The sequence below is a fragment of the Miscanthus floridulus genome, chromosome 10 (assembly GCF_019320115.1).
Source record: "Miscanthus floridulus cultivar M001 chromosome 10, ASM1932011v1, whole genome shotgun sequence".
In the NCBI taxonomy this organism is placed as follows: domain Eukaryota; kingdom Viridiplantae; phylum Streptophyta; class Magnoliopsida; order Poales; family Poaceae; genus Miscanthus; species Miscanthus floridulus.
Genome location: NC_089589.1, coordinates 1,587,575 through 1,600,382, shown reverse-complemented (window position 1 = coordinate 1,600,382; position 12,808 = coordinate 1,587,575). Strand labels below are relative to the sequence as shown.

The 12,808-nt window shown below is 51.9% G+C and overlaps 2 protein-coding genes across 2 annotated transcripts; both read right to left on the bottom strand.

The window, feature by feature from the left end:
* Nucleotides 1-155: 155 nt before the first annotated feature.
* LOC136487483 (basic helix-loop-helix protein 004-like) lies at nucleotides 156-1,311 on the bottom strand. The gene is made up of 3 exons (XM_066484608.1): nucleotides 1,237-1,311; nucleotides 639-785; nucleotides 156-464 (listed from the first exon to the last, which is right to left on the bottom strand). Exons 1-3 carry the CDS (start codon nucleotides 1,309-1,311, stop codon nucleotides 156-158), a joined length of 531 nt encoding a protein of 176 aa, XP_066340705.1.
* Nucleotides 1,312-3,125: 1,814 nt separating this feature from the next.
* LOC136487482 (PLASTID TRANSCRIPTIONALLY ACTIVE protein 6, chloroplastic-like) lies at nucleotides 3,126-5,807 on the bottom strand. The gene is made up of 6 exons (XM_066484606.1): nucleotides 5,281-5,807; nucleotides 4,953-5,021; nucleotides 4,755-4,859; nucleotides 3,832-3,951; nucleotides 3,527-3,616; nucleotides 3,126-3,436 (listed from the first exon to the last, which is right to left on the bottom strand). The coding sequence occupies exons 1-6, from the start codon at nucleotides 5,443-5,445 to the stop codon at nucleotides 3,320-3,322; spliced, it is 666 nt and encodes a 221-aa protein (XP_066340703.1). The 5' UTR covers nucleotides 5,446-5,807; the 3' UTR covers nucleotides 3,126-3,319.
* Between the last annotated feature and the right edge of the window lie 7,001 nt (nucleotides 5,808-12,808).

Sequence of the window (12,808 nt, the reverse complement as noted above, 5' to 3'; positions counted from 1 at the left end):
CAAGACCTGAAGTAATGTTTCACTGTGGAATCATAAGCAACAAAAAAAAACTAAAATTTAACTTCACGAATGCTTCCTTGGGCAATAAAGCTTGCGCTTCAAGCCCCAAATTAAAGCAGGCAAATTTCAGGTTCTTCAGGTTTCTGTCTTACTTCTCAATCGTCATCGTCCATGCATTTGGTGGCCTGCAAGACCGCTTTCTGAACCATTTGCTCATCCACGCTTCCCCCCTGCTGCTGCTGCTGCTTGCCCTGCTGGCCTGATCCGCCGAGCGCTTGGAAACGGAAGGCGGTGTCGTCGGCGCATGAGATGTCGGCATCGAGGACGTCGAGGCCGAGGTCCTCCAAGGCCTCCAGAACCGACACCAGCAGCCCAGGCCGGCTCCTCTCCGTCGACACGTTGATCCGGAACCCTCTCCTGCTGCTGCAACTGTTGCTATCAAGCTCCACTGACGAGACGCTCACCTGTGCAAACATGACATGCATGATGCAATGGATCGAGAGGTTCAATTGTTTTATCATGTATATACATACATACATGTAGGCGTGTTGCGTTGCGTGCAAAATTGCTTCTGCAAATATAATGGCAATCATCATCTAGGGGTTGTGATGTTGTAACAATGTGATTACGTTAAGTACCGTTGCTGGCATGGCGCTTCCAGAACCAAAAGCACTACTGCTGTCAGTGTCAGCTTGTGACCATGAGGCTGCAGCTGCTTCTTCAACCTTGTCCTTGAGCTCCTTGATGTATTTTGACGCGTCTACCAGGATTGACGTCTTGTTTGCCTGCATGCATTTCATTGCTCATATAGAAATGAACAATAGATGTGCTATTTTTTTTCTCTTTTCAGAAAAAATAAAAATCAGTAGGTACGGATCATCAGTTAACTAGCTCGATCAATGAGTAGTCTCGGCATGTGTCAGAAACGGTCAAGTGCACCGCCGAATGGGTTTCACAATCACAACCAACATATGCACGAAGTACAAGTCTTATCATTTTCGTGATGACTATATATGTTGAGTAGTTTATATGAACTCTTTTTGAAAAGTTTATCGTCAGATTTTGAAAGGTAAAAAACTAAAGAAATGTTTAAAACAAACACGCGCATCGAGTTTCCAACCAACGGAGAGACTGAAAAAGATTCCTACTATTGTTTTTCTTTTCTACTTTAATTTAATAACTAAATGATAGAATCCAGAAATGGGTTTGTAGTGGAAGGAAAGTATGATTATTTACCGCATTTGACTTTGTGACGGAGCGCAGAAGCTGGAGTTTCTCTTCTAAGGCTGCTTTCTTCTCCTTTCCTGACATCTCTCTCCCCACGCTCCTGCTACACTCTTCTCTTCAGTCTTCACACACATTCCCTCCCAGCAGAGTCTGCAGTGAGGATTTCAGGAAGCAGCAGCTCGCTCGAGGTTATATATATATATATATATACAAGGACTAAGTAGAAGACACATGTATATTCTCTCTGCCTCTTTAATTTGAAGATCAGTAGACGACATCCCTGTACTGTATTGAGTACTGATCCATGCAACACTGGGGTGCACATGATCATGCTGGAGTATCCCAAGACACAGATAGGTTGTACTCTAGTTTATTCTTCTTGTCCTTACTTCGATTTGTTCTGTACTAGTTAGTTTAATAAGTACTTTGTTGATTGCTGGGTGCAGAATTGCTCTATTGCCGTATCTTGTCGTCCTTAATCATGCTATAGTTATGTTTCATTCTAAATATATACTGTAGATCTCATGATCTTGTTCAATGGATTAGTTTAAGTTCTTGCTTTGTCGATCCATCATCTGTAAACTATGCATGCGTCAACACGGTTTCATTTCATTCACAATCATCCAATAATGCTATTGCTAAGCTATTGAGCTTTCAATTTGAACAACGGGTATCTTTCAGTCGCCTAATTAAAGAAGATGGATATAATAAACGCCAGCAATGGCATGACGATTAATATAAGCTAGAGCAGAGATAGTGATGGAGTACATATATAGAGAAATAATAAAGCTGCATGCATGTTGTATTGTACACGACGAGCGAGATTAGGCTAGCTTTGCATGGTGACGCAAACAAAAACGCGTCCTGAGAAGGAAGGAAGGAATGCCATCTCACGCACGCTAGACGTACGTACGTGTCTCATCGATGATTGCTTTGCGTGTGTGCTTGAGTGTTTTTTTGGCAAGGTAGCGCGTACAATGCAGGTGGTGTACATGCATACAACAAGCTCTCGTGGGGGGGCGTGAGCTGTACGTGCATCCAGACTGCCTCTCACGGGCTCTATATATATCCCATAGAGCCAGACGACGTCCATGCCTGTCGCTGTACTTGTTTTAGCACTGAAATATGCAGCAAATGCATGATCATCGATCCATGGGTAGCCAGCTTTAGCCTTTAATTTCCTACTTCCCTCTTTGTATGGTACTCAACTTCAGTTGTACTTTTACTGCGCTAATAATATACATTATATGCATTGGGACCATCTGTAGGGAAAGAATTTTACCCGGGATGGGACATTCCGCAGTAAAATTATGATCTGAACGAAATATAGTCTAAAGTCTTATATAATTCATTGTCTGACCGAATACAAAATGGGTCTTTTGGGAGTCTAGTGGTATGATTCTCGCTTCGGGTGCGAGAGGTCGCGAATTCGATTCTCGCAACAAGCCAAATTTTGTCCTTTTTCACATTTTGCAACCCTTTTTTTTCTCTCTTTTCTTCTGAACAGCTTTTCACCCCAAATTTTGTTCTTTTTCACATTTTGCAACCCTTATTTTTTACTCTTTTCTTCTGAACAGTTTTCACATTTTCCTCTATTTTTCACATTTTGCAACCCTTTAGTTCTTTTTCACATTTTACTCTCTGCTTTCACATTTTGCAGCCCTTATTTTTTCCTCTTTTCTTTCTGAGCCGTTTCTTTTTTCTCTTTTTACAGTTTGCAACAAAATTTGAGCCATTTTTTTCTCTCGACACAAAATTCATGTCCTACAAAACCTGGCTTCTCTTTTCACATTTTATTTTGTAGCAAGATTGGCAAGCTCCAAAAATGTCCCTCGTCATCAACCGTGAAAAAAGACTGCAAGTCCAGAGTTCTGGAAACAATCTCAAAAGCGCCACATATTCGTTCGCTACTCAACACGCAGTGCAATCATTTTTAGCTTACATGCTCCCTAGATGCCATATATTCTACTTGCTATAACTAGTGTTACACTGAACCTATCTAAATTCAAAATTGTATCCTCAGTTGATCAAACAAGTGGCTAGCTCTAAGAGAATCAACAGTAGATACGGCACAATCACAGCATATCATTTTCTAGAACCAATTCGAGTAGTCAAAGTCTCTAAGCTTCTTGAAATGCTTCTCCACGTCTTGTCTTGACTTTGCCCACTCTTCTCTTTGGATGACAGTGGCTGCGTCGTCCCTTTTAGTCTGATACAGTGATCATTTCATTAGTCAGAAAGACTAAAAATTACTACTGGAGCCCACTTCAATGAAACAGAAGGCTACAGATCAGACTACCTTGTCGATAATTCTAAAAGATTCCCCTCCATCACGTATCAGTAGCAGATCATTCCGCCTATCTCTTTTCTTTCCTTCAGGAACACTAACCTGTCACAAATGGGTGGATATCACTGATCTAGGAACATAAAAGTAGAGATATTCTTCTATCTTTTTGTGCTTGCTGACATGTAGTTTTTTCTAAAAGATCATTAAAACGATGGAGACATACTCCAAAATTCTTGATGTCACAGCACATGGAACTGAAATGTATCAAAACAAGTACTGTTCGAATAGGTTAAAAAACTAGAATTGGAATATCTTACCACAACTTTAGCTCTTGTGATTGACCTTGTTTTCGAGTCAATAACATAAATCTCCTCAAAATCAAGGAAAAAATCTGGGTCATCAGAGCGCCTGTTTCTGTAGTGTTTGGTTAAGAAAACCTACAGTATGAAACAAAATAAAGCATATTATGGATATGAAAAATTACAAGGCCATACTAGTGTCAAACAATAATGCACATAAACAATAAGAATAAAGCTTTAACATGTTATGCATTAACAATCACGCTTCACATTCCAGGGTAGTATCGAGTTAAAACTGGCCTAACAGAAGCCCACCGATTAAGGGTAAGCAAAGCAGGATAATACAGAAATATAGGTAGACATTTCTAGTTCAGACGACTGGGATCTAGGGTCTTCAGAAACAAAGATATATGAAATCTAGAAATAAATTCAGTATGGTGCAAGCTGGGCCACCCAATATAATGCGGCTATAGTGCTATCCCCTAACTTAGCCTGTAATATGTCTTGTTTCTCTGATTTAACAGGGTGCTATGAGACACCCTGATAGTACATTTTGTTGTAAGATGTCAGCATTTACACTTTCTTCCTAATTAGCATGCAAAATCATGCTATTGCATTTTGTCGAAGTAAAAGCAGAAACCTAGGCCATTCACTGTTCAAATATTCCTGTTTTAGGAACTACAGTATTTGCGCCGCTAGGACAACAGACAATATAAAAGTTCAGAAAATAATCTGCTTCATGAGGAACTCAAAGCTCTGCCGAATGCTTTATAAGATGCTTCACTAAATCAGCTTCACATGAGTAGTAGCCTACACATAAGTGCTAAATATGGATAGTAACTTGCAAAGCACATTCCATCTTGGCATGTGGCAGAAAAGGAGCATAATAGGGGTGGCAGGGAAAAGAAGACTAGAGTGAGCAGAAAAGATTCTCAGCATACCTTCATGATCTCCCTCTCTGTCATGTACAGGGGATCACGCAAGTGCTCAACTGGTGGCTCGCTCACGTGGTAACGGCCAAAGTTTTTCTTCGTGCACCTCACGTACTAATCCCAACAAGAGAAACAAGAATCACACCTCAGGGCACATTCACATTCATCTGAACTGACATACAGAATAGCTGAAACGCATGTTCCCACCTTCTGCGGCATCGGGGCAAGAACCCTCGGAATGGAATAGATATCGGTATCTGGCGGCGTGACATACATCTGTTGCACAAAAATGCCATGTTCAGCAAATGTGCATCACACAATTGACTCAGAAGACATGTACATGTGATTGTCAATTTGGATAGCATCGGCAGGCACGTGTTCGATGAAATGTCGCACTTGACCAGAAGCATAATTATGGACAGCAGGTTTGGTGAGATTGAAATGCCGCAGGCAGTTGTCACAAATTGCACTAAGCAGCTCAGAAGTAGTATTGACCAATGAGGGGGATGGCTTATGGGTTTATGGCTACCTATACCTCTCTGAAGTCGAAGACGTCGTCGTCGGGGTCGGGCACCTTGCGGATAAGGAAGTCACAGTGGAGCAGCCTAATCTTGTGGAACTCGTCCTCATCCACAGCGTAGTCAACAACAGTATCGGACGCGGAGTCCCGCGTGGAGACGAAGCTGTCGGCGGCGACCATGGCGATGTCGCCCTCCTCCCCAGGCGCCGCCGTCGACGGCCCCAACGACGGCGGCGGCTTGACGACGGGGGCGAGGAGGCGGTCGTAGTCGACGTCGTAGTCCTGCTCGTTGTCTACGTCGTCGTCCTCGCCGACCCCGTCCGCTGTTAGATAAGCCTAGTGTCTTTATCGTTTTAGCATGTTTGTTTCAGTTTATTTCAGCATGCACGAGCGCCAACCTGTGGTGGCCGTGCAAGTAGGAGTCATGGCCGAGAATAGCTCCCATGAACTCGAGCATGCAAGCCATGGCCGGCTGTTGCGGCGCATGGGGATGGACGTGCGCACTCCACGCAATCGTGGGCGCCGTGGCTGCATCTCACCTGCATTTGTATTCCAATAAATAGCAAACCAATCAACAGAAAACGCTGCGCTTTTCAGGCAGCACAAAATCCTTTGTGTTCAAGTGTTCTTGCGTTCCAGTTCGCAATCACCACCGGCCGCCGGCGTACATCGCCGTTCGGTTTCTGACAAGTGGCATCGGAGCTAGGACAAAGGAACACGCGGCCGCCATGGCGTCACCACCCAAGCCTCGTGGCCGCTCACCCGCCGGGAAGAAGAAGGACGGCGCCAGCGGCTCCGGCACCGAGACGCCGAAGCGCACGCCGTCACCAAGCCGCTCTCCACCACGCCGTTCGCCGCACCGCTCGCCGCGGCGCTCACCGCGTCGCTCCCGGGTACCACGCCGCTCACGCACCCGTCGCGAGGTCATCGTCGAGCGCATCGTCCGGGAAGGCGGCGGCGGCAGCAACTGGCCGCAGCTGACCAAGAACAACTACCACGAATGGTCGCTGCGCATGCAACTGAAGATGCAGGCTCGTCATCTCTGGGACGCCGTGGAGTACGACGACGTCGACTACGACGACGACCGCGCCGCGCTGGACGCGATCTGCAGCAGCGTTCCAGGGGAACTCATTCCCATTCTGCTGGCCAAGAACTCCGCCAAGGAGGCCTGGGAGGCCATCAAGACCCTCCGCATCGGCGATGAACGGGTGCGGAAGGCAACCGCTCAGAACCTCCGCGCCGAGTACGAGTCCATCGCCCTCCGCGACAGGGAGCCGATCGAGGACTTCGCCTTGCGCCTGACCGGCATCGTCCAGCGCTTGGCGACGTTGGGCGACCCTGAACCTGATGAGAAAGTGGTGGCCAAGTACCTGCGCGTCGTCCGTCCACGGTATAAGCAGTTGGTCATTTCAATTGAGACTCTCCTTGACATCTCACAGCTCTCCATCGAGGAAGTCACCGGGAGACTCAAAGCGGCCGACGACGTCGAGCCGTCCCCGCCTCAGAACGCGAGCGGCAAACTACTCCTTACAGAGGAGCAGTGGGTCGAGAGGTACAAGAAGAAGGGCCAGGAGTCCTCTCGTGGCGGCTCCAGCTCCGGCGGTCGCGGGCGAGGCTGGGGCAAAGGACAGGGACGTGGCTCCGGCGAGTCTCGCCCACCGCCAGACTCACCCTGTCCACGCTGTGGCAAAAAGGGCCACTGGGCCAGCGATTGTCGCAGCAAGAAGAAGGAGGAGCCGGCCCATCAGGCCCACTTGGCCCAAGAAGAGGAGCAGGAGCAAACCCTAATGCTGGCCATCGGCTCGGCCCAGGAGGAGACTCCTTTCCTCGCACCACCAACGCCGTCGTCCCCACACCCGGCGGCGCACACCGCTCCACCGCCGCCGACCGCTGAGCTCCACCTCGTCGAGCGGAAAGTCGTCCCCAATCTCAACGAAGAGGTGGACCGGGGTCTGAATCAATGGATCCTGGACACCGGGGCGTCAAATCACATGATGGGATCGCGCGCTGCCTTCTCCGACCTCGACACCGCCGTCACAGGCTCGGTGCGGTTCGGCGACGGCTCCGTGGCGCGGATCGAGGGGAGAGGGACCATCCTGTTCTCCCTCAAGAACGGGGAACACCGCTCCTTCACCGGCGTCTACTTCCTGCCGCAGCTCACCGCCAACATCATCTCCGTCGGGCAGCTGGATGAGGGCGGATTCCAGGTGCTCGTGGAGCACGGCATCATGCGCATCCGCGACGAGGAGCGGCGTCTGCTCGCCAAAGTTCCCCAGGGAGCCGGAAGACTGTACGTGCTCAACGTCACGCTGGCGCGTCCGGTCTGCCTCGCGGCGCGCACCAACGACGAGGCGTGGCGATGGCACTCCCGCTTCGGGCATCTCCACTTCGCCGCGCTCCGCAAGATGGCGAGGGAGGAGCTTGTCCGCGGTCTTCCCCAACTCACTCAGGTGGATCAAGTGTGCGAGGCCTGCCTCGCCGGCAAGCATCGTCGCGCCCCGTTCCCGCAACAGGCCGAGCGGCACTCCACCGAGCCGCTCCAGCTGCTCCACGGCGACATCTGTGGGCCAATCACGCCGGCCACACCAAGCGGCAACCGCTACTTCCTCCTCCTCGTCGACGACTACTCCCGCTACATGTGGGTGTGTCTCCTTCCCACCAAGGACGCAGCAGCAGAAGCCATCAAGCGCGTCCAGGCGGCGGCGGAGAGGAAGACCGGCAAGAAGCTCCTGGCGCTCCGGACGGATCGGGGTGGCGAGTTCGCCACCACCGACTTCACCGAGTACTGCGCTCACCTCGGAGTCCGGCGCGAGCTCACGGCGCCGTACACACCGCAGCAAAACGGCGTCGTCGAGCGCCGTAACCAATCCGTCGTTGGCACCGCCCAGAGTATGCTCAAGGCGAAAGGACTGCCCGGAGTGTTCTGGGGGGAGGCGGTCTCCACAGCCGTGTACCTGCTGAACCGTTCCTCCTCCAAGAGCATCCAAGGGAAGACGCCGTACCAGCTCTGGACCGGCAGCGCCCCCAATGTGTCGCACCTCCGCACCTTCGGCTGCGTCGCCCATGTCAAGGTGAACACACCTAACCTTCGCAAACTTGATGATCGCAGCCGCAAGATGGTGTTCGTGGGCTATGAGCCTGGATCAAAGGCTTATAGAGTCTATGATCCGACGACCCGGCGTGTGCACATAAGCCGGGACGTTGTGTTTGATGAAGCAACCCAGTGGACATGGTCTGCTGAGCACGACGGCGAGCCAGGAGACTTCACCGTGGAGGCACCAGCGGAGGTGGACGTCATCAGCACCATCTCAAGTACCGTGCCACTCGCTGCTTCCTCAACACCAACGCGATCTGCCTCACCAACAACACCCACAACTCCACCGCCGGACCAGTACACGGCGGGAACACCAGCGCAAGACTCGGGCGCCACGACGTCGAGCTCGGCCCCCTCACACGGGGTCGAATTTGCTTCTCCACCAGGATCCTCTGTCAGCGAGCTCCTCGACAACGACCACGACGACGACGCCCCGCTCCGGTTTCGCCGAGTGGACAACGTGATCGGTCCCGCACCGACACCTGGACTCGCCGCACGGGACCTGGAGGAGCATCTCCTGCTCGCCTGCGACACCGAGCCCACCAGTCTCGACGAGGCGCTGAAGCACGAGTGCTGGCGCCACGCCATGCTCGACGAGATGACGGCGATCGAGGCAAATGGTACATGGGAACTCATCGACCCACCGCCAAGAACTCGACCCATTGGCCTCAAGTGGGTATACAAGGCGAAGAAGGACGCAGCCGGGCTCATCTCCAAGTACAAGGCCCGGCTGGTCGCGAAGGGCTACGTGCAACGCCAAGGCATCGACTTCGACGAAGTCTTCGCACCCGTGGCGCGGCTGGAATCCGTGCGCCTTCTCCTTGCACATGCTGCGAACGAGGGCTGGGCTGTCCACCACATGGACGTCAAGTCTGCGTTCTTGAATGGCGAGTTGCGGGAGGAAGTGTACGTCGAGCAGCCGCCCGGGTTCGTCCTCAAGGGGCATGAAGGCAAGGTGCTGCACCTCATCAAGGCGCTATACGGGCTTCGTCAAGCACCTCGAGCCTGGTACGCGAAGCTTGACAGCTCGCTGCTTGGACTCGGGTTCCAGTGTAGTGACTCCGAGCACGCTGTGTACCTGCGAGGCGACGGCGTACACCGTCTCGTTGTGGGCGTGTATGTTGACGACCTCGTGATCACCGGTGGCAATGCAAGTGACATCGACAAGTTCAAGTCACAGATGAAGGCCACATTTCAGATGAGTGATCTGGGGCTTCTCCACTACTACCTCGGTCTAGAGGTGAACCAGTCAGCAGATGGTATCACCCTGGGCCAGAGCGCGTACACGGCAAAGATCTTGCAGAACGCCGGTCTGGCTAGGTGCAACCCCAGCTGGATTCCCATGGAGCCACGCCTCAAGCTGAGCAAGGAGAGCACCGCACCTGCCGTCGATCCCACAGCATTCAGAAGCATCGTCGGCTCGCTCCGCTATTTGGTGAACACAAGGCCAGACTTGGCGTTCTCGGTGGGCTACCTGAGTCGGTTTATGCAAAAGCCGACCACCGAGCACCTTGCAGCAGTGAAGAGGGTGCTGCGGTACATCAGTGGCACGCTGTACTATGGCTGTCACTACACAAAGAAGAAGGAGGAGGCTCAGCTCGTGGGGTTCAGCGACAGTGACCATGCCGGAGACATTGACAGCCGAAGGAGCACCTCCGGCATCCTCTACTTCCTCGGCAACAACCTGATCACCTGGCAAAGTCAAAAGCAGAAGGTAGTGGCCCTCTCTTCATGTGAAGCTGAATACATGGCCGGTACTACTGTTGCTTGCCAGGGAATTTGGTTGGCGCGGCTGATTGCAGAGCTCAGGGGCAAGACAACCAACGCCGCCAACCTGAAGATCGACAACCAATCCGCCATTGCCCTCAGTCACAACCCTGTCTTCCACGATCGCAGTAAACATATTGATGTCAGGTATCACTTCATTCGGGAGTGCGTCGAGGATGGCAGGGTGAAGATCGACTCCATCGGGACAGAGGAGCAGCTGGCGGACATCGCAACCAAGGCTCTGGCGCGGGAGCGGTTCTGTGAATTACGTTCTCGCATTGGAGTCCGAAGTGTGCAGCGTCAACACAAGGCTTAGGAGGAGATTTGTTAGATAAGCCTAGTGTCTTTATCGTTTTAGCATGTTTGTTTCAGTTTGTTTCAGCATGCACGAGCGCCAACCTGTGGTGGCCGTGCAAGTAGGAGTCATGGCCGAGAATAGCTCCCATGAACTCGAGCATGCAAGCCATGGCCGGCTGTTGCGGCGCATGGGGATGGACGTGCGCACTCCACGCAATCGTGGGCGCCGTGGCTGCATCTCACCTGCATTTGTATTCCAATAAATAGCAAACCAATCAACAGAAAACGCTGCGCTTTTCAGGCAGCACAAAATCCTTTGTGTTCAAGTGTTCTTGCGTTCCAGTTCGCAATCACCACCGGCCGCCGGCGTACATCGCCGTTCGGTTTCTGACATCCGCGTCGTCCGGGTCGAAGTCGCCGAAGTCGTCGTCCATGTCGCCGTCGCCGTACGCCGCCGACACGTCGCGCGGGCGCCGCGGCAGGGCGGCGAGGGGGCCGGTCCGGAGGGAAAGGCAGAGGGAGAGGGAGCAGGAGGTGGTGGGTGGGGGCAGCTTGGGCTTGGGCTTGCCGGGGAAGTGGCGGGGGTGGCAGTGTGGATAGGGGGAGCGGCAGCTGCGGGAGAAGGAGACGACGAGTGGAGTGGTGGTGGAGGTCGCCATGGCTGCTGCCGTGCTGCGGCTCGACGGGGGTCGGAAGGCCCGAGGCCTTCACATACCAATACCCACGCCCGATTCGTTTCGCGCAAGGCCCACGGCCCATGAGGATATATAGCATTCAGCCCATTAGCCTAACCCAGCAAACAGCATAATCAGTGCTGCAAGTAATAATACCACTAGTTCCTCTAAAAAAAATATGGAAATGCTTGGAATAAGGCGTCCGACCGCTCGGACGCTGGCTTCCCAGGCTGCAGAAAACACTGTACCACCCACTCGCTCCTGCCCGCGCTGCACGGCCCTGCTGCCATCCGCTCCATCCATCCCTCGTGCGTGCCTCCATCCCGTGCGACGCAGCTCCCCCATCTCGCGCCGTGTCCTCCGCCGCGCCGTGCTCCATCTCCCCCGCGCACCCCACTTCGCCTCGTGGCCTTCTCCAGCGCGGGGTCCACGTTCTCCACCAGAGCGACGAGCTCTACACCGGTGAACTCTACAAGCTGACGAGCCTCCATTCCTAGGCAGCAGGGAGATGTTGCGCTAAAAGCACATATTGTAAACGTATGTTTCAGATGTTTCAGAGTGATGTTGCAAGTGTTTCGTATCGATATTGCAAAAATAGATCGGGATGTTGCACATGTTGCAATGGCTATGCGCGTATGTTTAACATTTCATCTGTATCAGACGTATATTGCAAATGTTTTTATCTGCATGTTGCAAAAGTAGATCTGGATGCTGCATATACATGCATGTTGTAAGCGTATGTTTCAAGTGTTTTAGATGTTTCATACATATGTTGCAAGTGTTTCACCTAGATGTTGCATATGTTTGCAATGTTTTTCAAGTGTTTCTCAGGTGTTTTTGCAAGTGTTTCAGATGCATGTTTCAAGTGTTTTCATCTGTCTTCTTTTTATATGTTTCAAATATTGCATATGGATGTTTTAAAAGTATGCCAACTGTTACACATGGGATGCGCGTGGGAAACTGCTGGTGATGTGGGCGACGTCCAGGGCGACGCGAGCGACGTTTGGGATGGCATGAGCCTGCTGCTAGGGCGCTTGCTCGCAAGCTCGACGTACTGGCGTGCTCACTCACTCGCTGAGCGAGTACCGTCTGATGCTAGCGCCCCGGATCGAACGTCCGGGCGCTAGCAAGTCCCATATAATACCACTAGTAGGCATAAAAAACGGAGAGACTAGCGTTCGGACGTCCGGATGCTGCTCCCGCGCCCGCGCTCGACGCACGCCCAGACCCGTACCCAACGCAAGCCCCGCGCCCATCACCGCTCCCGGAGGCAGTCCGTCTGAACGGAGCTTCCCGCGCCTGCGCCCCGACGCACGCAGCATGGAGGTCTGCGTCCCATCCCGCCCGATGCACTGTGCCCGCGCCCATCCCGCCCGATCCGTCGTGGCATCCCATCCCCGCGCGCTCTTGTGTCCGCGACCTCCATCTTCGCCATACCAAGGAGCCACAACAGCTGGACCACTGAGGGCTTAGGCTTCCTCGACACCTACGATCTAATTTTGCAACACTCAAATGAAACAATTTCAACATACGCTTAAAACATATGAAACATTTGGAACATACACTTGCAATATATGCAACATCCAGATAAACACACTTACAACATGAAAACATATGAAACACTGAAACATGCTCTTGAGACATGCGTGTATAGCCATAGCAACATATGCAACATCCAGATCTACTTTTGTAACATCCAGATGAAACATTT